At 39.0% G+C, this 23,024-nt stretch overlaps 1 protein-coding gene across 1 annotated transcript in view; it reads left to right on the top strand.

The window, feature by feature from the left end:
• rapgef1 (Rap guanine nucleotide exchange factor 1) overlaps nt 1–23,024 on the top strand; it is a 60,596-nt gene that overhangs the window by 7,819 nt on the left and 29,753 nt on the right. Inside the window, exons 2-10 of the mRNA XM_062959053.1 lie at nt 8,028–8,167; nt 10,627–10,805; nt 14,259–14,415; nt 14,572–14,660; nt 16,868–17,020; nt 18,922–19,045; nt 19,708–19,891; nt 20,863–21,327; nt 22,729–22,931. Coding sequence (XP_062815123.1) covers nt 8,028–8,167; nt 10,627–10,805; nt 14,259–14,415; nt 14,572–14,660; nt 16,868–17,020; nt 18,922–19,045; nt 19,708–19,891; nt 20,863–21,327; nt 22,729–22,931 — 1,694 coding nt within the window. The remainder of the gene's footprint in view (nt 1–8,027; nt 8,168–10,626; nt 10,806–14,258; nt 14,416–14,571; nt 14,661–16,867; nt 17,021–18,921; nt 19,046–19,707; nt 19,892–20,862; nt 21,328–22,728; nt 22,932–23,024) is intronic.

The raw sequence follows: 23,024 nt of genomic DNA, 5'->3' as shown, positions 1-23,024 counted from the left end.
AACTCAGGGACGGCCTGTATCTCTCTTCGAGTTCTCTACGAGGCCGGCATCACGAGGCCCAAAGCCCGTCCAGCAAAGCCATTGATTTGTCCTCAAAGCCCTCCGCTGCCGCACGACAGCCGGCCGAGCGGAAACAAAAAAACGGCAAGCGCGCAGCCCGTGTTTCTAAATGCAGAGTACATTCCTGGGGCTATTTTTAAGGCCTCGTGTCGTCGGCAGGGATTCGGGACGGTTTGGAAAGCAGGGAAGGGAGACGCTTTGCTTGCAATCATTCAGGATCAACCCTTGGCACGGATGTGTGTGCATTCAGCTGCAACTCTGGGATGCATCACCATTCTTACAGTTAGCGTGATAGAATCATAACGTTGCAAGAGACTCTCAATGCAAACCAAGTCCCAAACAATACTCTATGTCAGGGGTCCCCAAACTAAGGCCCAGGGGCCGGATGCGGCCCTCCGAGGGCATTTACCTGGCCCCTGCCCTCAGTTTTATAATATAATATACTAGCTATGCCCGGCCACGCGTTGCTGTGGCATTGTCTGGTGGTGTTGGTAAGAAATTGTTGATGTAGTGGTGGTATTGAATGTCTGTTGTATGGTTGTCTTTATGTTTAGTATGCACACTGAAGTGGATTATATGGCAGTGTGGAGTCAAGATAATCCAGTTCAAAGCAGATAATATAAGATTCTAAATGGGTTATATAGATGTGGAAGGGCCTTGAGTCTACACTGTCATATAATCCAGTTAAAATCTGATAATCTGTGGAAGAGGCCTAAGTGAGGCCTAACCGTGCCTGTGCCCTGGGCTGAGTAGGTTGATAGGAGACCAAGTGGGCGGAGCTTAGCCTTCTAAATGGCAGCAATTGGATAAAAACTATTATTCTTCTCCCTGTAATTAGGACTTTCTTTTTCTTTTCTTTTTGTTGTATCAACCTAGAGCTGCGGATGATGGGTTGTGTTGTCAAATTTCGAGGTTGGGGGGCCTGTAGTTTTGTTGTTTTGTCCGCTGCCCTGATGCCATCACTTTTATATATATAGATTGTATATACATATAATATTGGTAATAACATTATAATGTAATACAATATAACACTAATAATAATACCATATAATAATATTAATTATATATTCTATATTACTAATAATATTATAGTATAGTGGTATAGTTCAATAAAGTAATATATAATGCTAATATTGTGCTATGCTAATAATATAATATATTGTATGTACATATAATTTGTAAGCCAATTTACGAATTTAGCACCAAAATATCACGATGTATTGAAAACATTGACTACAAAAATGCATTGGATAATCCAGAACGTTGGATAAGCGAGTGTTGGATAAGTGAGACTCTACTGTATTTGCTGTCGAATGTAATGTGCAAAAAGTGGCAAAAGGTGCCCGCTGTGTCATTCGGACATTCGAGTTGTAGCTTTTAATGTGATTTTCCTGCTTCTTGGTTCAATATGGTTGGACTGGATGGCCCATGAGGTCTCTTCCAACTCTATTCTATAATAATAATAATAATAATAATAATAACAATAATAACAATAATAACAATAATAACAATAATAAGAACAGCAACAAAGCCCACTGAGAATAATGTACTATTATTATGTTTATACCGTGCTTAGAAATGCAACATATGGTAATCTCAGTGGGCTACATCATCATCATCATCATTATTATTATTATTATTATTATTATTATTATTTTACAGTAGAGTCTCACTTATCCAAGTTTCTGGATTATCCAAGCCATTTTTGTAGTCAATGTTTTCAATACATCATGATATTTTGGTGTAAATTCGTAAATACAGTAATTACTACATAGCATTACTGGCTACTGAACTACAGTAGAGTCTCACTTATCCAAGTTTCTGGATTATCCAACGCATTTTTGTAGTCAATGTTTTCAATACATCGTGATATTTTGGTGCTAAATTCATAAATACAGTAATTACTACATAGCATTATTGCGTATTGAACTACTTTTTCTGTAAAATTTGTTGTATAACATGATGTTTTGGTGCTTAATTTGTAAAATCATAACCTAATTTGATGTTTAATAGGCTTCTCCTTAATCTCTCCTTATTATCCAACATATTCTCTTATCCAACATTCCGCCGGTCCGTTTATGTTGGATACGTGAGACTCTACTGTATGTTTATACCGCGCTTAGAATTGCATCATATGGTATTCTCAGTGGGCTACATTATTATTATTATTATTATTATTATTATTATTATTATTATTATTTTATTAAGTTCATTGTTATGTTTATGAATAAATATAATAAACATGATAATAAAACAATAATAAAAATAATAATAAAAATGTAGCCCATTAGGATTACCATGTGACGTGCATCTAAGTGAGGTATAAATAAACATAATAATGATAATAATAACAACAACAATAATAAAGCACACTGAGATTACCATATGATGTGAATAAATAAACATTATTATTATTATTATTATTATATTCATAAATACAGTAATGTTACTGATTTATAATACGTATCATACATTAGTTTAAATCCATGTTTTTATTGGTTCTTGTCATTTGTTTTTATTGGCTAATGGTTAAATTTTTATAATTGTGCATGTTTTTTGTCTATTGTTGTGTTTTATATTGCTATTGTTTTTATTCGGGCTTGGCCCCATGTAAGCCGCCCTGAGTCCCCTTTGGGGAGATACAGGCGGGATATAAAGATAAAGTTATTATTATTATTATCATTATTATATTGCTATTGTTTTTATTCGGGCTTGGCCCCATGCAAGCCGCCCTGAGTCCCTTTTGGGGAGATAGAGGCGGGGTATAAAAATAAAGTTATTATTATTATTATCATTATTATATTGCTATTGTTTTTATTCGGGCTTGGCCCCATGCAAGCCGCCCTGAGTCCCTTTTGGGGAGATAGAGGCGGGGTATAAAAATAAAGTTATTATTATTATTATTATCATTATTATATTGCTATTGTTTTTATTCGGGCTTGGCCCCATGCAAGCCGCCCTGAGTCCCTTTTGGGGAGATAGAGGCGGGGTATAAAAATAAAGTTATTATTATTATTATCATTATTATATTGCTATTGTTTTTATTCGGGCTTGGCCCCATGCAAGCCGCCCTGAGTCCCTTTTGGGGAGATAGAGGCGGGGTATAAAAATAAAGTTATTATTATTATTATTATCATTATTATATTGCTATTGTTTTTATTCGGGCTTGGCCCCATGTAAGCCGCCCTGAGTCCACTTTGGGGAGATAGAGGCGGGGTATAAAAATAAAGTTATTATTATTATTATCATTATTATATTGCTATTGTTTTTATTCGGGCTTGGCCCCATGTAAGCCGCCCTGAGTCCCCTTTGGGGAGATAGAGGCGGGGTATAAAAATAAAGATATTATTATTATTATCATTATTATATTGCTATTGTTTTTATTCGGGCTTGGCCCCATGTAAGCCGCCCTGAGTCCCCTTTGGGGAGATAGAGGCGGGGTATAAAAATAAAGATATTATTATTATTATCATTATTATATTGCTATTGTTTTTATTCGGGCTTGGCCCCATGTAAGCCGCCCTGAGTCCCTTTTGGGGAGATAGAGGCGGGGTATAAAAATAAAGAAGTTGTTGTTGTTATTTTTATTATGGAATCATAGAGTTGGAAGAGACCTCATGGGCCATCCAGTCCAACCGTATTGAACCAAGAAGCAGGAAAATTGCATTAAAAGCTACAACTCGAATGTCCGAATGACACATTGGGCACCTTTTGCCACTTTTTGCACATCACGTTCAATAGCAAATAAGTCGTTTTGGTTCATTGCGCATTGGATTCGACGGCGCATGAGTCTCGTCGCTGCAAAGGGCCTTTCTGGCAGCAGGGCTGCAAATTACGGATTCCAGTTTTGGGCTCCGTCCGTCCGAGGGGCGAGCGGAGGGTTATTTTTGGCCACCCTCTTTTCAGCCCGGAAAATAAATTTAGACATTGTCTCCTGTTCCAGGCTTTCTTCTCACCTCGACGTCAGCTGTCCTTTGCATTCCTTTCGGCTCCAGCTGTCTCTCTTCCCAGCCCCACACCTCCATTCCTGTCTCTGGCGCCTCCCAAAAGGCCCCACATTTGCGAAACATGGCTTTTTTCCTCTTTGGAATTGAACCAGGCTCTTGCGGAATCGCACCCAGGCCGGCTCTCCTCCCGTCATGCGTCAAAGCCCAATGTTGGTCTAGAACGGAGCTTTGCAAACTTTGCATCATTTCGCAGCACGGTCATTTGGTTTGGCTAGCAAATTGGAGGGGAGAGCAACCCTTTATTATAATATAACTAGCTGTGCCCGGCCACGCGTTGCTGTGGCAAAGTATGGTGGTATGGGAAATAAAAGTATTGAGGAATTGGTGGTAGTTAAGGTAAAGGGTCCCCTGGGCTGAGTGGGTTGCTAGGAGACCAAGTGAGCGGACCTTAGCCTCCTAACTGGCAGCAATTGAATAAAAGCAATTATTCCTCTCCCTCTAATTAGGACTTTATTTTTATTTTCTTTTTGTTGTATCAACCTAGAGGCATGGATGAGGGGTTCTGATGTCCATTTTCAAAGTTGTGGGGTGTTTACTTTTATTGTTTTGTCCGCTGCCATGATGCCATCACTCTTTATATATATATATATACTCAATTATTCCTCTCCCTGTAATTAGGACTTTATTTTTTTTCTTTTTGTTGTATCAACCTAGAGGCGTGGATGATGGGTTGTGTTGTCAAATTTCGAGGTTGGGGGGCCTGTAGTTTTGTTGTTTTGTCGGTCGCCATGATGCCATTACTCTTTTATATATATATATATGTATATGTATATGTATGTTGTTGTTATAAAGCTCCGTTTGGATAAAGCCTTGAGTGCCTGCCACTCTTTGGCCGCTTGCCTCCGCAGAAGAGAGTCGGAGATGTTCTCCGGCAGAGAATAGGCGCATTATCTCCTCGCTCAGTCGTAGTCAATTAATGCATTGTGCGCCTGCATGTATATGTTCTCCCCACCCAAGTCCGGGCTGATTCTTCTCTGTATTAAGCAGCCAGACAATGGAGTGGTTCTCGGGAAGAGCCTCGTAGAATCGTGGAATAATAGAGTCGGAAGGGACCCCCAAAGGCCATCCAGTCCAACCCCTTCAGCCATAAAGGAAGACACCATCCGATCCCTCCTGACAGATGGCCATCCAGCCATAGACACATTGTCATGCATATGATAGAACTGATTGAAACATCAGTCGATAGAATGCTAGAGTTGGAAGGCACTCCCAAGGGGCTTAAAGGAAAGGACACCATCCGATCCCTCCCGACAGATGGCCATCCAATCCTAGACATAATAATAATAATAATAATAATAATAATAATAATAATAATAGATACATAGTCACTTTGAGTCTACTTTGGGAGAGATAAAGCGGGGTATAAGTAATAATAATACAGTAGAGTCTCACTTATCCAACATAAACGGGCCGGCAGAATGTTGGATAAGCGAATATGTTGGATAATAAGGAGGCATTAAGGAAAAGCCTATTAAACATCAAATTAGGTAATGATTTTACAAATTAAGCACCAAAACATCATGTTAGACAACAAATTTGGCAGAAAAAGTAGTTCAATACGCAGTAATGTTAAGGAGTAATTACTGTATTTATGAATTTAGCACCAAAATATCATGAAATATTGAAAACATTGACTACAAAAATGGCTTAGATTATCCAGAGGCTTGGATAAGCGAGGCTTGAATTAGTGAGACTCTACTGTAATAGTAATAGTAGTAATGGTAGTAGATCTATATCCGCTTTGAGTCCCATTCGGGGGAGATAAAGCGGGGTATAAATAATAATAATAATAATAATAATAATAATAATAATAATAATAATAGATACATAGCTGCTCTGACTCTCCTTTGGGAGAGGTAAAGTAGTATATAAATATAATAATAATAATAATAATAATAATAATAATAATAATACATAGTCGCTTTGAATCCCCTTTGGGAGAGATAAAGCAAGCAGTCAAAGAAGAAGAACATGCCCTGGCAGAATATGTAAAGCAAAGTGAAGAAACTGCTTTGATTGAAGTCAAAAATCAGAAATCCCTCAAAGCACAGCAGACCAAAAACCAGTACAAGAAAACTGCACTACAAACTAGAGCTGACAGCTGGCACAACAAAACATCGCATGGAAAGTTCCTTGACAAAATTGAAGGGAGAGGTAAAGCGGTGTATAAATAAATATAATAATAATAATATAATGATGATGATGATGATGCGACACGCTGTTTTGCAAAGGGCTGCTTTCTTCACGGCTGCTCCCTTCCCATTGTGTACCTTTTGGGCTGCGATGACATCACCACTCCTGTTGTCTTGGAGACCATGTAAACAAGCGAGACATCCTTTTATACACTGTATGCCTTGTATTTTGGTTTTGCAACCCGCCAGCGATGGCTCTCTCTCTCTCTCTCTCTCTCTCTCTCTGAGGCAGGGCTTGCTTTTGCAAATCCGTCGCCCGAAGGTGCTCCTTAGCGTCTGAGTCATTTTGTGATTCTCACCTCTTTCTCGTTTTGCAACTTGTCGCTCGGGGCTTCCTCCTTTGTGGTGAAATTCTCCACCTGTGGAAACTTCCCCGAGTCTTTATAGTCATTGCAAACGGTCCATCTACACTGCCGCGTAAAAATCCAGATTATACTCTAACACAATATGTGTTTCTGCCTATTCGGAGGAAGTGCTGCTTCCGAAGAATTCTTTGCTGTCACCCGTCTGGAAAACTAAATCAGCTGCAGAAAACTGCATTTGCAGACCGGCTAGTTGCCCATGGATCCACCTCTTTCCCTTTTCAGGCTCCAGCAAAAGCTGGATGGCCATCTGCTGGGAGGGATCAGATTGTGCTTTTCATGCCTGGCAGAAAGAGGTTGGAATGGATGGTCTTTGGGAGCCCCTTCCAATTCTGAATAATAATAATAATAATAATAATAATAATCAATTATCTAATAATAAAAATAATAATAATAATAAGCACAGCAGACAAAAAACCAGTACAAGAAAACTGCACTACAAACTAGAGCTGACAGCTGGCACAACAAAACATTGCATGGAAAGTTCCTTGACAAAATTGAAGGAAAAGCTGATAAGGAGAAGACCTGGCTCTGGCTCACGAATGGGACCCTGAAGAAGGAGACAGAAGGCCTGATCCTTGCAGCCCAGGAGCAAGACATCAGGACAAAGGCCATTCAGGCCAAGATCGAAAAATCAGCTGATGACCCAAAATGCAGACTGTGCAAGGAAACCAACGAAACCATGGATCATATCCTCAGCTGCTGTAGGAAAATCGCACAGACAGACTACAAACAGAGGCACAACTCTGTGGCCCAAATGATCCATTGGAACTTATGCCTCAAGTCCCACCTCCCAGCAGCAAAGAACTGGTGGGATCACAAACCTGCAAAAGTCTTGGAAAATGAACACGCAAAGATACTGTGGGACTTCCGAATCCAGACTGACAAAGTTCTGGAACACAACACACCAGACATCACAGTTGTGGAAAAGAAAATGGTTTGGATCACGGATGTCGCCATCCCAGGTGACAGTCGCATTGACGAAAAACAACAGGAAAAACTCAGCCGCTCTCAGGACCTCAAGATTGAACTGCAAAGACTCTGGCAGAAACCAGTGCAGGTGGTCCCGGTGGTGATGGGCACACTGGGTGACGTGCCAAAAGATCTCAGCCGGCATTTGGAAACAACAGACATTGACAAAATTACGATCTGTCAATTGCAAAAGGCCACCCAACTGGAATCTGTGAGCATCATCCGAAAATATATCACACAGTCCTAGACACTCGGGAAGTGTTCAACTTGTGGTTTTGTGATACGGAATCCAGCATGTCTATCTTGTTTGCCGTGGCATAATAAAATAATAATATAGTATTAGTATTATTATTAATGTTTGTTTATACCCCATTTTGTCTCAAAGCGGCTGTAACGGTAATTCTTCTTTTCTTCTTCTTCTTCTTCTCCTCCAGACTCCCAGCGCTCCCACCTCTCTTCCTTCACCATGAAGCTGATGGATAAGTTCCATTCGCCCAAAATCAAACGGACACCTTCCAAGAAGGGGAAGCAGCCCGACCTCCTGGTCAAGTCCCCCGAGAAAGCCGTCAACAAGGTAAGCAAATGGGTTCCTGTTATTTTAAAATAAGTTTGGTGGCTTATTTTAAGTTAGTCTGTTTCCAGATAAGGAACAGATTTTCTGTGATAGTAATTCACAGGGTGACTGCAGTTTAAAGCAGTAGGGGAAAGAAGTTTGAAACACCTCAGTATAGCTTTGCAACTGTTAGTCCAAGTGCCTCTAAAAAGAAGTTACTGTAACCATTAAGCTTGTGCCTGAATAAACGTGTTATTGTTCTTTTTATCATCTCAGTCTCTGACATATATATTACCATCAAAAACCAAAAGAAGAAAAAGGAAGGAAAACAAAATTTTAAAAAGTCCTCTCTAAGTAGCCAGTGGCTACGTCTTCTATAGTGGTGGCAAGAGTTGATAATCCCCTTAATTTATTTATGTATTATTTATTTACAGTATTTATATTCCGCCCTTCTTTCTCGGGGCGAATCACATTATGTACATATAGGGCAAACATAAACACATCAGAGACCGAGACAGACAGATGCAGAGGCAATTTAACCTTCTCCTGAGGGGATGTTTGATTCTGGCCACGGGGTAGCAACTGCTTCATCATCCACTCTGACGGCACTTCCTCATTCCAACATCGTAAATTAGTTAAACTTGCCTCCCCACTTTTATAAGTGGTACCTTATTTCCTACTTGATAGATGCAACTATCTTTCGGGTTGCTAGGTCAGCAACGAGCAGGGGCTATTTTTTATTTTTTATTGACGGGTACTCACCCTGCCACGGGCTGGCCTCGAACTCATGACCTCATGGTCAGAGTGATTCATTGCAGCTGCTCAACAGCCTGCGCCACAGCCCGGCCCCTTAACATCTGGAGGCCACATTATAAGCATCCTTACATCTGGTGGCAGCTTTTAAATCAAACATCTTTAATAACTGGTGGCAGCGGATATCTATATATATAAAAGAGTGATGGCATCACGGCGACCCACAAAACAACAAAACTACAGGCCCCCCAACCTCAAAATTTGACAACACAACCCATCATCCACGCCCCTAGGTTGATACAACAAAAAGAAAAGAAAAATAAAGTCCTAATTAGAGAGAGAGGAATAATTGATTTTATCCAATTGCTGCCAGTTAGAAGGCTAAGCTCCTCCAACTTGGTCTCCTAGCAACCCAATAAAAATAATTAAAAACACTAAAAAATAATTAAAAACACTAAAAAATTAATACAATAAAATACCATAATAACAAAAAAACCTAAAAATTATACAAGAAAATAATATAATAAATAAAAAGATAACTTACAATAAAATTAATACAAATATCGTGAAATAAAAATTACACAACAATTTTTAACCTATACCACCACCACTTTGCCACAGCAACGCGTGGCCGGGCACAGCTAGTAAAATGTATAATAACTAGCTGTGCCCGGCCACGCGTTGCTGTGGCGAAGTCTGGTGGTCTGGGAAATAAAGTATTGAGGAATTGGTGGTAGTTAAGGTCAAGGGTAAAGGTTTTCTCCTGACATTAAGTCCAGTTGTGTCCGACTGCACACTGAAGTGGATTATATGGCAGTGTGGAGTCAAGATAATCCAATGCCAAGCAGGTAATATAAGATTCTAAATGGGTTCTATAGCTGTGTGGAAGGGCCTTGAGTCTACACTGCCATATAATCCATTGCAAATTAGATAATCTGTGGAAGAAGCCTAATTGAGGCCTAAATCTGCCTGTCCCCTCGGCTGAGTTGGTTGCTAGGAGACCAAGTGGGCAGAGATTAGTCCTCTAACTGGCAGCAATTGGATAAAAACAATTATTCCTTTCCCTCTCATTAGGACTTTATTTTTCTTTTCTTTTTGTTGTATCAACCTTGAGGCATGGATGATGGGTTGTGTTGTCAAATTTCGAGGTTGGGGGGCCTGTACTTTTGTTGTTTTGTGGGTCGCCGTGATGCCATCACTCTTTTATATATATAGATAATAATATAAATATAATGAATGAATAGAAACTCATCCATATCTCCGCAATTGGTGTCAGAGGTGGCCATATAATCCATTGCAAATTAGATAATCTGTGGAAGAAGCCTAATTGAGGCCTAAATCTGCCTGTCCCCTCGGCTGAGTTGGTTGCTAGGAGACCAAGTGGGCAGAGATTAGTCCTCTAACTGGCAGCAATTGAATAAAAACAATTATTCCTTTCCCTCTCATTAGGACTTTATTTTTCTTTTCTTTTTGTTCTATCAACCTAGAGGCATGGATGATGGGTTGTGTTGTCAAATGTCGAGGTTGCGGGGCCTGTACTTTTGTTGTTTTGTCCACTGCCCTGATGCCATCACTCTTTTATATATATAGATAATAATATAAATATAATGAATGAATAGAAACTCATCCACATCTCCGCAATTGGTGTCAGAGGTGGGATTTTCAAAAGGCTCTTGGCAGTGGCTTTCCCCCCAAAGACCTATGACTTGAGTATCTGTTTCCGGCAGAACCTGACCTGGCTGGAGGAGAAGGAGAAGGACGTGGTGAGCGCCTTGCGGTACTTCAAGACCATCGTGGACAAGATGGCCATCGACAGCAAGGTGCTGGAGATGCTGCCGGGCTCCGCCAGCAAAGTCCTGGAGGCCATCTTGCCCCTGGTCCAGGCCGACCCCCGCATCCAGCAGAGGTCAGTCCGGCTCGACCTCCGCGAGGTCCGGTCGGGATTCCCTGCGGCGCCTTTGGCCATCAGCCAGGTCCTGAGCTAAGGCAGAGATCGCACCAATATTTCCTGAACCTTGTGTTGCATTAGAAACACTTGAAACACTTTTTCACCGCAAACCACACTCTGTCCAGGTTATCCAATAAAGAGAAGTTTATTTAAAGACGAGTAAAAGTCGGAAGACTGTCCCACCTTGTCTCCTGCACCATCAGTTCATAATGTTGTTGTTGTTGTTAATGATGATTATGATGATGAACCTTGTACACATAGCCTCGACCATTTCTGGTTTCAATCAAGAAAGAAAATTAGGGATAATAATATAAATAATAATATGAATGAGTATAAATCAGGGGTCCTCAAACTTTTTAAGCAGAGGGCCGGTCCACAATCCTTTAGACTGTTGAGGGGCCGAATTATCATTTGAAAAAAAATACAAACAAATTCCTATGCATACTGCACACATGTCTTATTTGTAGTGCAGCAACAACAATAACGAAAGAACAATACAATATTTAAAAATGAAAACAATTTTAACCAACATAAACCTATTAGGATTTCAATGGAAAGTGTGGGCCTGCTACTGGCCAATGAGATTGTCAAGTTAATTAGGATTGTTGTTGTTGTTGTGTGCCTTCAAGTCATGTCAGACTTTGGCCAAGCCTAAGTCTAAAATTAATTATTTATTTACTGCATTTATTTATTACATTTATATCCCACCCTTCTCACCCCGAAGGGGACTCAGAGCAGCTGTATGTACATACAATATATTATATTATTAGCATAACACAATATTAGCATTATATATTACTATATTGAACTATACCATTATACTATTATATAATATGTACTATATAACATATAATTAATATTATTATATGGTATTACTATTACAGTAGAGTCTCACTTATCCAAGCTTCTGGATTATCCAAGCCATTTTTGTAGTCAATGTTTTCAATATATCGTGATATTTTGGTGCTAAATTCGTAAATACAGTAATTGCAACATAACATTACTGCGTATTGAACTTCTTTTTCTGTCAAATTTGTTGTATAACATGATGTTTAGGTGCTTAATTTGTAAAATCATAACCTAATTTGGTGTTTAATAGGCTTTTCCTTAATGCCTCCTTATTATCCAAGATATTCGCTTATCCAAGCTTCTGCCGGCCCATTAAGCTTGGATAAGTGAGACTCTACTGTAGTATTATATTGTATAACATAAGATTATTATCAATATTATATGTATATACAATATATTATATTATTAATGATATAAAAATATTATATTATAAAACTGAGGGCGGGGGCCAGGTAAATGACCTTGGAGGGCCGCATCCGGCCCCCGGGCCTTAGTTTGGGGACCCCTGCATTAGAAACACTTGAAACACTTTTCACCGCAAACCACACTCTGTCCAGGTTATCCAATAAGGAGAAGTTTATTTAAAGACGAGTAAAAGTCGGAAGACTGTCCCACCTTGTCTCCTGCACCATCAGTTCATAATGTTGTTGTTGTTGTTAATGATGATTATGATGATGAACCTTGTACACATAGCCTCGACCATTTTGGGTTTCAATCAAGAAAGAAAATTAGGGATAATAATATAAATAATAATATGAATGAGTATAAATACACGATGATGATGCTGATCTTGATGATGATGATGATTTTTCTCTATTATTATTGATATTATTACATTTATTATTTTTCTCTATTGTTGCTACAATTACATTTATTTTACACTATTTTTATTATTATTATTAATACATTTATTATTTCAATCTGATCTTATTATTATTATTACATTTATTATTTTTCTCTATTGTTGCTACAATTACATTTATTTTACTCTATTTTTATTATTATTATTAATACATTTATTATTTCAATCTGATATTATTATTATTACATTTATTATTTTTCTCTATTGTTGCTACAATTACATTTATTTTACTCTATTTTTATTATTATTATTAATACATTTATTATTTCAATCTGATCTTATCATTATTATTATTGCATTTATTATTTTACTCTATTTATTATTACTTGTATTATTTTCCTGTATTTATTATTATTATTATTATTATTATTACATGTATTATTTTACTCTATTATTATTAAAAGGATACATAAGCACATTTACATTGAAGAAGATGAGAAGAATGATTTGATCAGAGTTGGACAGTCTTATCTTATGTAAATATTTATGTAAATATTCAAAAACATTTAACCTACTGATGCCTCAATTAATGTAATTTTATTGGTACCATATATACTCGAGTATAAGCCGACCCGAATATAAGCCGAGGTACCTAATTTTACCACAAAATAACTGGGAAAACATTGACTCCAGTATAAGCCAAGGGTGGGAAATTTCAGAAATAAAAATAGACACCAATAAAATTACATTAATTGAGGCATCGGTAGGTTAAATGTTTTTGAATATTTACATCAAGCTCAAATTTAAGACAAGACTGTCCAACTCTGATCAAATCATGATTCTCATCTTCTTCAATGTAAATGTGCTTATGTATCCTTTTAAGAATAATAGAGTAAAATAATACATGTAATAATAATAATAATAATAAAAAATAGAGGAAAATAATACAGGTAATAATAAATAGAGTAAAATAATAAATGCAATAATAATACTGTAATAATAATAATAATAAATAATACAGGAAAATAATACAAGTAATAATAATAGAGTAAAATAATAATGTAATAATAATAATAATAAAATAAATAAATAATACAGGAAAATAATAAATGCAATAATAATAATAATAAGATCAGAGTATAATAAATAATAAATGTATTAATAATAATAATAAAAAATAGAGTAAAATAAATGTAATACAGTAGAGTCACTTATCCAAGCTAAACGGGCCAGCAGAAGCTTGGATAAGCGAATATGTTGGATAATAAGGAGGGATTAAGAAAAAGCCTATTAAACATCAAATTAGGTTATGATTTTACAAATTAAGCACCAAAACATCATGTTATACAACAAATTTGACAGAAAAAGTAGTTCAATACGCAGTAATGCTATGTAGTAATTACTGTATTTACGAATTTAGCACCAAATATCAGGATGTATTGAAAACATTGACTACAAAAATGTGTTGGATAATCCAGAACGTTGGATAAGCGAGGCTTGGATAAGTGAGACTCTACTGTAGTAGCAACAATAATAGAGAAAAATAATAAATGTAATAGTAGCAACAATAATAAAGAAAAATAATAAAGGTACCATCGAGTATAAGCTGACCCTAATCTAAGCCAACCAGGACCCTCACCCAAGTATAAGCCGAGGGGGGCTTTTTCAGTCTTAAGAAAAGGGCTGAAATACTAGGCTTATCCTCGAATATATACAGTATGCGCTTCCTACTCACCGGTGGGCTTCTTCTGTCCCGGCAGTTCGGCCCTCTTGTCCTGCTACGGGCGCGTCTACCAGAGCCTGGGCAACCTGATCCGTTGGTCTGACCAGGTGATGCTCGAAGGCATCAACGCCGAGGACAAGGAGGTGGTCAGCACCGTCCGAGGGGTCATCAAGGCCGTCTTGGACGGAGTCAAGGTACTTGCAGACCAAAAGGTCACAGGGAGCTTGCCATTGCCAACACGCTGGCCAGAGCAAATCTTCAAGAACAACGTAGCACCCACGAATTTAAAACTGGCCTCCACTCTACTCAATCTCAATGAATAACGGTTTCCGTCTTGCACCCACACTTAGGAACTGGTCAAGCTGACCATTGAGAAGCAGGAGCATCCGTCCCCCACCAGCCCCGTCAAGCCGAGTTTGCCCGCTTGCACATCAGACAGGTAAGTGGCAAGAAAAGACCTCTCGAAGGACGGGCTGGGTTATTAAGAAACTTCTCTGAAAAATATGCACCAGGTTCAAAGGTTCAAAGCATAGAACACAATATGTATATTAGAGCATCATATACATAACTAGCCGTGGAAGAGGCCTAAGTGAGGCCTAACTCTGCCTGTCCCCTGGGCTGAGTGGGTTGCTAGGAGACCAAGTGGGCGGAGCTTAGCCTTCTAACTGGCAGCAATTGGATAAAAACAAGTATTCCTCTCCCTCTAATTTGGACTTTATTTTTCTTTTCTTTTTGTTGTATGAACGTAGAGGCATGGATGAGGGGTTGTGCTGTCAAGTTTAGTGTTTCTGGGATGTGTAGTTTTGTTGTTTTGTCCTAGGCCCAAATTTCATTACCCTTTTATATACAGTAGAGTCTCACTTATCCAACATAAACGGGTCGGCAGAATGTTGGATAAGTGAATATGTTGGATAATAAGGAGGCATTAAGGAAAAGCCTATTAAACATCAAATTAGGTTATGATTTTACAAATGAAGCACCAAAACAGGGGTCCCCAAACTTTTTAAACAGGGGGCCAGTTCACGATCCTTTGGACCGTTGGAGGGCTGGACTATAGTAATAATAGTACTAATAATAACAACAACAATAATAAAGAGGATTGGAAGAGATGCTTTGGGCCATTGGGTCCAACCCCCTTCTGCCTTTGTGCACCGAAAGCACAAGCAAAGCACCCCTGACAGAGGGCCATCCAGCCTCAATGTTAATAATAATAATAATAATAATAATAATAATAATAATAATAATAATAATAAAGAGGGTTGGAAGAGACCCCTTGGGCCATTTAGTCCAATCCCCTTCTGCCTTTGTGCACCAAAAGCACAAACAAAGCACCCCTGAAAGATGGCCACCCAGCCTCAATGTTGATAATAATAATAATAATAATAATAATAATAATAATAATAATAATTAATAAGGATTGTAAAAAAAGAAGAGACCCCTTGGGTCATTTAGCCCAACCCCCTTCTGCCGTTGTGCCGTGGGGGCCGGATAAATGGCTTCGATGGGCCGCATCCGGCCCCCGGGCCTTAGTTTGGGGACCCCTGCACCAAAACATCATGTTAGACAACAAATTTGGCAGAAAAAGTAGTTCAATATGCAGTAATGCTATGTAGTAATTACTGTATTTATGAATTTAGCACCAAAATATCACGATATATTGAAAACATTGACTCCAAAAATGCGTTGGATAATCCAGAACGTTGGATAAGCGAGTGTTGGATAAGTGAGACTCTACTGTATATAGATAATGTTAATAATAATACAAATAATAATACAACTGATGACCAAATTCTGTCAGCTGTAGTGGCACACAGTCGTAACTTACAGAGTATAAAGATTTATAGACTGCAATCATTCAGGTTTAAATGCTACACAGAGCAGTTTTCAGTATAAAACATATATCAAACATATAGATCAACAAGACTCCAACCAAAGTTTGTTAGTGACACAGTATGTGTACATTCAGTCTCTCCAAATGCATGGAATATGCTGTAAAACTAAATACAGTAGAGTCTCACTTATCCAACATAAACGGGCCAGCAGAACGTTGGATAAGCGAATACGTTGGATAATAAGGAGAGATTAAGGAAAATCCTATTGAACATCAATTTAGGTTATGATCTTACAAATTAAGCACCAAAACATCATGTTATACAACAAATTGGACAGAAAAAAGTAGTTCAATATGCAGTAATGCTAAGTAGTAATTACTGTATTTACAAATTTAGCACCAAAATATCACTACGTATTGAAAACATTGACTACAGAAATGCGTTGGATAATCCAGAACGTTGGATAAGCGAGTGTTGGATAAGTGAGACTCTACTGTATATCAGTGTGCAAATCAATTGGCTCAAACCTGGCTTGGAGTCAAAACAAATCAAAGTCTCTGTAGTCTTGGAGCAGTTCTATAGGACTCCTCGGGAAGTAAATACAGTCAATTAGCCGTAGCTTCAGTTTTTTGACAATAAATTCAGTTTTTCAGAGATAAGCTTCCAAATAGGGGAACAGATGTTACAGTTGTTTACAGTTCCCAGCCAGGAAGCCCAGTCAAATAGATGCTATTTTACAGCATATTACAGGGTTACATACTTCGCACTTTAACAACACAACTGTCTCTCGTGTCTCCCTCCCTTCCCGCTCCAGCCCTTCGGAGCTGCCCTTGACCGACCGTGAGATCGAGATCCTCAACAAGACCCCCGTTTCGGGGCCGGCCCCCGAGGCCTTGGCGGACCCCGCCGACGAAGAGGTGGCCCCCCCCAAGCCCCCGCTCCCTTGCATCCGGGTGGCCGAAAACAGGTAAGCCCAGGTCATTGGCAAGTTACAAACACCCTGGATTCGAACCTGCGACCTTTCGGTCTGCAAGTTCAGCCGCTCAGTGCTTTAACACGCGGTGCCACTGGGGGCTCCTGGTTAAATAGTGTAGTACTAATTACAACAACATATTGTAAATAATAATAACAACAACCGTAATAATACACTCTGTTGTTATTATAATATGTTAAATAGTGTAGCAATAATAATAACGTAGTGTAAATAATAATAATAACGACAATAATAATACACTCTGTTGTTATTATAATATGTTAAATAGTGTAGCAATAATAATAACGTAGTGTAAATAATAATAATAACGACAATAATAATACACTCTGTTGTTATTATAATATGTTAAATAGTGTAGCAATAATAATAACGTAGTGTAAATAATAATAATAACGACAATAATAATACACTCTGTTGTTATTATAATATGTTAAATAGTGTAGCAATAATAATAACGTAGTGTAAATAATAATAATGACAATAATAATACACTATGTTGTTATTATAATATGTTAAATAGTGTAGCAATAATAATAACGTAGTGTAAATAATAATAATAACGACAATAATAATACACTATGTTGTTATTATAATATGTTAAATAGTGTAGCAATAATAATAACGTAGTGTAAATAATAATGACAATAATAATACATTAAGTTGTTACTATAATATGTTAAATAGTGTAACAATAATAATAACATAGTGTAAATAATAATGATAACAATAATAATACACGCTGTTGTTATTATATGTTAAATAGTGTAACAATAATAATAACTGTAAATAATAATAATGACAATAATAATACACTATGCTGTTATTATAATATGTTAAATAGTGTAGTAATAATAATAACATAGTGTAGATAATAATAACAATAATAATACTCGATGTTGTTATTATAATGTTAGTGTAGTAATAATAACAACAAAGTGTAAATAATAATAATAACAGCAATAATAATACACTATGTTGTTATTATATGTTGAATAGTGTGATAATAATAATAACAACAACATAGTGTGTTATTGTTATTGTTATTATTAATTACACCTTACTTTTTCTCTCCTCCCTGAGTCCCCTTGGGGAGATAGGGCGGAATACAAATAAATAATAATTGTAATAATTATAATTATAATAATTATTATAATTATTACTAGCTGTGCCCGGCCACGCGTTGCTGTGGCAAAGTGGTGGTGGTATTGGTTAAAAATTGTTGTGTAATTTTTATTTGACTTTATTTGCATTTTTAATTAATTTTATTGTAAGTTATATTTTTATTTATTATATTTTATTATTTTCTTGTATTATTTTTAGTTAATTTCTGTTATTATAGTATTTTATTTTATTAATCTTTTAGTGTTTTTTTATCATTTTTTATTGGGTTGCTAGGAGACCAAGTTGGAGGAGCTTAGCCTTCTAACTGGCAGCTATTGGATAAAAGCAATTATTCCTCTCCCTGTAATTAGGACTTTATTTTTCTTTTCTTTTTGTTGTATCAACCTAGAGGCGTGGATGATGGGTTGTGTTGTCAAATTTCGAGGTTGGGGGGCCTGTAGTTTTGTTGTTTTGTGGGTCGCCGTGATGCCATCACTCTTTTATATATATAGATAAAGAGACTTAAAGCGGCTTACATTCAAAGCATTTCAGTACAATTTAAAATCTACCAAAATATAAACATTAAAACTTAATTAAATATCATGGGTATTAAAAAAATTCAGTTGAAATGAGTAAGTGCAGATCTTGAGCCGTGTCGGTGCCTGATATACAAAGGGTTTGAAGATCCACGACTGCTTATCAAGATGGAAAAGGTGGGGTGGTCCCATGTAAAGTCTTAATGTTTTTGTTTCTTCCTCCCGCCCAAAAAATAGCCCTCCGCCCGCCTTGCCGCCCAAGAAGCGCCAGTCCGCCCCGTCTCCCACCCGCGTGGCCGTGGTGGCCCCCATGAGCCGGACCACCAGCGGATCCAGCCTGCCCATCGGGATCAACAGACAGGTAATGGCTCATTATGTCAATACAGAGAGTACTTTTCTCTCTTTCCGTGGCTCTGCGTCCCTAACTCCGTCCCTTCCGCATCGTTTCCACCCCAAAGCGCGGACCACCGTTACGGGCCAAGGACCCTCCTCGCCAGGCTCAGAAGCAGGCCTCTCTCATTTCCTGCAACATTTCTTTCATAATGGTTGCTTGGTTTCTATTATTATTATTATTATTATTATTACATAATACTTTTACATACATATCTATATATATATAAAAGAGTGATGGCATCACGGCAGCAGACAAAACAACAAAAGTAAACACCCCACAACCTCGAAAATTGACAGCACAACCCCTCATCCATGCCTCTAGGTTGATACAACAAAAAGAAAAGAAAAATAAAGTCCTAATTAGAGGGAGAGGAATAATTGTTTTTATCCAATTGCTGCCAGTTAGAAGGCTAAGCTCCGCTCACTTGGTCTCCTAGCAACCCACAGCCCAGGGGACCCTTTACCTTAACTATCACCAATTCCTCAATACTTTATTTCCCATACCACCATACTTCGCCACAGCAACGCGTGGCCGGGCACAGCTAGTATCTATATATATAAAAGGAGAATGGCATGGGTGTGTGGCTGTGGTGGGTGTGATGCATGTGTCCCTCTCCCCCCCACTCCCAGGACTTGGACTCGGACTGCTACGCGCAGCGCAGGCTCTCGGGGGGCAGCCAGTCCTACGGGGGGGAGTCCCCGCGCCTCTCGCCCTACAACAGCATGGGGAAGCTCAGCAAGTCCGACGAGCAGCTCTCCTCCCTGGACGGCGACAGCGGGCAGTGCTCCCGCAACACCAGCTGTGAGACCTTGGGTAGGTTATTCGCATTTATTATTATTATTATTATTATTATTATTATTATTATTATTATTTATTAATTTTATTTCTACCCTGCCTTTCTTCCCATGGGGACTTGAGTGGCTTACAATAACATCACCACCACCACCACCACCATCATTATTACTATTTCTGTCAATTTTGTCAAGGAACTTTCCATGCAATGTTTTGTTGTATCAGCTCTAGTTTGTAGTGCGGTTTTCTTGTACTGGTTTTTTGTCTGCTTTGTGCTTATTATTATTATTTTATTGTATGGCACAGCAAACAAGAGAGATATGCTGGATTTCATATCACAAAATCACAAGTTGAACACTTCCCAAGTGTCTAGGACTGTGTGATGTATTTTCGGATTATTATTATTATTATTATTATTATTATTATTATTATTATTATCTTTCCATCCTGCCTTTCTTCCCATGGGGACTTAAGGTGGTTTACAAGATCTTTTCCTTATCAACTTTTCAATTTTGTCAAGGAACTTTCCATGCAATGGTTTGCTGTGCCAGCTGTCAGCTCTAGTTTGTAGTGCGGTTTTCTTGTACTGGTTTTTTGTCTACTGTGATTATTATTATTATTATTATTATTATTATTATTATTATTATGACACAGCAAACAAGATAGACATGCTGGATTTCGTATCACAAAATCACAAGTCGAACACTTCCCAAGTGTCTAGGACTGTGTGATGTATTTTCGGATGATGCGAGCAGATCTCCTTCTTCAGGGTCCCATTCGTGAGTCATAGCCAGGTCTTCGAATGAATCATTTGGCCAAATTTGGTGTGATTTGGTCCAGTGGTTTTGCTGTTTACTCCATGGGAAGTATGCACATTACATTTTTATATATATATAGATAATAGCATGTAATATTATTAATATTGCGGAGGTCACAAGCGGTGTTTTGTGGCTCCTTTCTCGCTCCTGATGTTTTGTGCTCCTCCTTCCCAGATCATTACGATCCAGACTACGAGTTCCTGCAGCAGGACCTCTCCAATGCGGACCAGGCTCCCCCACAGCCGCCCGGCGCCCTCAGCCCTTTGCCGGAGTCCTTGGGGGAATCGGGCTCCCCGTTCCTTGCCCGCGCCTTCCAGCCGACCCCGGAACATTGCAGCTCCCCGATGGCGACGCCCGAGGTGCCCCCCGCTCTGCCGGAGAAGAAGCGCCGAGGGGCGCCCGGCTCGTCGTGCAGTTTCGAGGCCCCCGGCTGCCGGGCGCTGCTGGAGAGGCACCCCTCGCAGTATGACAACCTCTCCGAAGAGGACCTGCCCAACCCGGCCCTGCTCCCCGCCGTGCCCTTCACCCCCTTCGCCGCTGTGCTGCCCTTCCAGGCCTCCCCCGCCGAGTTCCTGGCCGATTTCGCCCCCCCGGACCCCGAGAAGCCCCCTCCACTGCCGGAGAAGAAGAACAAGCATAGTAAGTGCCTTCCTCTGCCCTGGACTCTGTTGCAGCCTGGTCGGATTCTGGGTGTTCAGAAGACGAGGAAGGGGTGCTGGGAGAGATTCAGGGGGCCCGGAGGAGCATAGACGTGTCCTGGAGAGAGTTCTTTTGGAATCTCCTGAGGCCGAGGAAAGCAATATCAGTTTTCATGATGTTGTTGTGTGTCTTGTATGTATTTTATGTATGTATTGTGTATATATATATATATATATATATATACTAGCTGTGCCCTGCCACGCGTTGCTGTGGCCCATTGGAATTGCACTGAATAGCTCTGGTTTTTGGGGGTTTTTAGGCCCTGTGGAGGTTCGTGACGTGATATTTTGTAGTTTCAACCTCGAGGCGTGGATGATGGATTGTGTTGTGAAATGTCGAGGTTGGGGGGTGTTTAGTTTTGTTGTTTTGCTCGGTGCCAGGATGCCATCACTCTTTTATACATATATAGATGTATTTGTGTGTGTGTGTGTGTGTGTATGTATGTATGTATATATATATGTATGTGTGTGTGTGTGTGTTTATATATATATATATATATATATATATATATATATATATATATATATGGGTAATGAAGTTTTGGCCTAGGACAAAACAACAAAACTACACATCCCAGAAACACTAAACTTGGCAGCACAACCCCTCATCCATGCCTCTACGTTCATACAACAAAAAGAAAAGAAAAATAAAGTCCTAATTAGAGGGAGAGGAATAATTGTTTTTATCCAATTGCTGCCAGTTAGAAGGCTAAGCTCCACCCACTTGGTCTCCTAGCAACCCACTCAGCCCAGGCTTACAATAACATCACCACCACCATCATCATCATTATTACTATTTCTGTCCTGCCTTTGTTTCCAAGGGGACTTAAGGTGGCTTACAATAATACTTTTTCTGTCAAATTTGTTGTATAACATGATATTTTGGTGCTTAATTTGTAAAATCATAACCTAATTTGATGTTTAATAGGCTTTTCCTTAATCCTTCCTTATTATCCAACATATTCGCTCATCCAACATTATGCCGGCCCGTTTATGTTGGATAAGTGAGACTCTACTGTATATAGGTGTAATATATAATATACAATTAATGTATTATTATTATTGTATTACATTATAATAATATTATCAATATTTTATGAATGTACAATATAAAATATTATTATTACAGCATAAATAAATAGTAAACTCATAGAATCCAGTTCAAAGCAAATGATCTGGATTCAGAAACTGGCCGAGGAGAGCGGAGCCATGGGTTCGTTCGCACCTCAGCCTGGATGGAGAACTTCAGGACTATTTTCGTTGCACGTTCCTGCATAGCGGAATGGGGGTGAGACTGGATGGCCTTTGGATGACTCAGTTGCTTTGGTGTCTTTCCTTGCAGTGATGGCCTACATGCAGTTTGTGGAGGACTACTCGGAGCCCCAGCCCTCCATGTTCTACCAGACGCCGCAGAGCGAGCACATCTACCAGCAGAAGAACAAGCACCTGATGGAGGTCTACGGCTTCAGCGACTCCTTCAGCAGCCCAGACTCCGCCCCCGACCTGGCCCCGCCCCCCGCCCTCCCACCCAAGCAGCGCCAGCTGGTGAGTCACGCCCTCTTAAAGGCACAGCGCGCCCTTCTCATTCGCGGAGGCATCCTCGGGAAGGTTTATAGCGGCATTGGAAAGGCACAGACA

This window comes from Anolis carolinensis, unplaced genomic scaffold (genome assembly GCF_035594765.1).
Source record: "Anolis carolinensis isolate JA03-04 unplaced genomic scaffold, rAnoCar3.1.pri scaffold_7, whole genome shotgun sequence".
NCBI lineage: Eukaryota > Metazoa > Chordata > Lepidosauria > Squamata > Dactyloidae > Anolis > Anolis carolinensis.
This window is presented reverse-complemented; position numbering and strand designations above follow the sequence as displayed.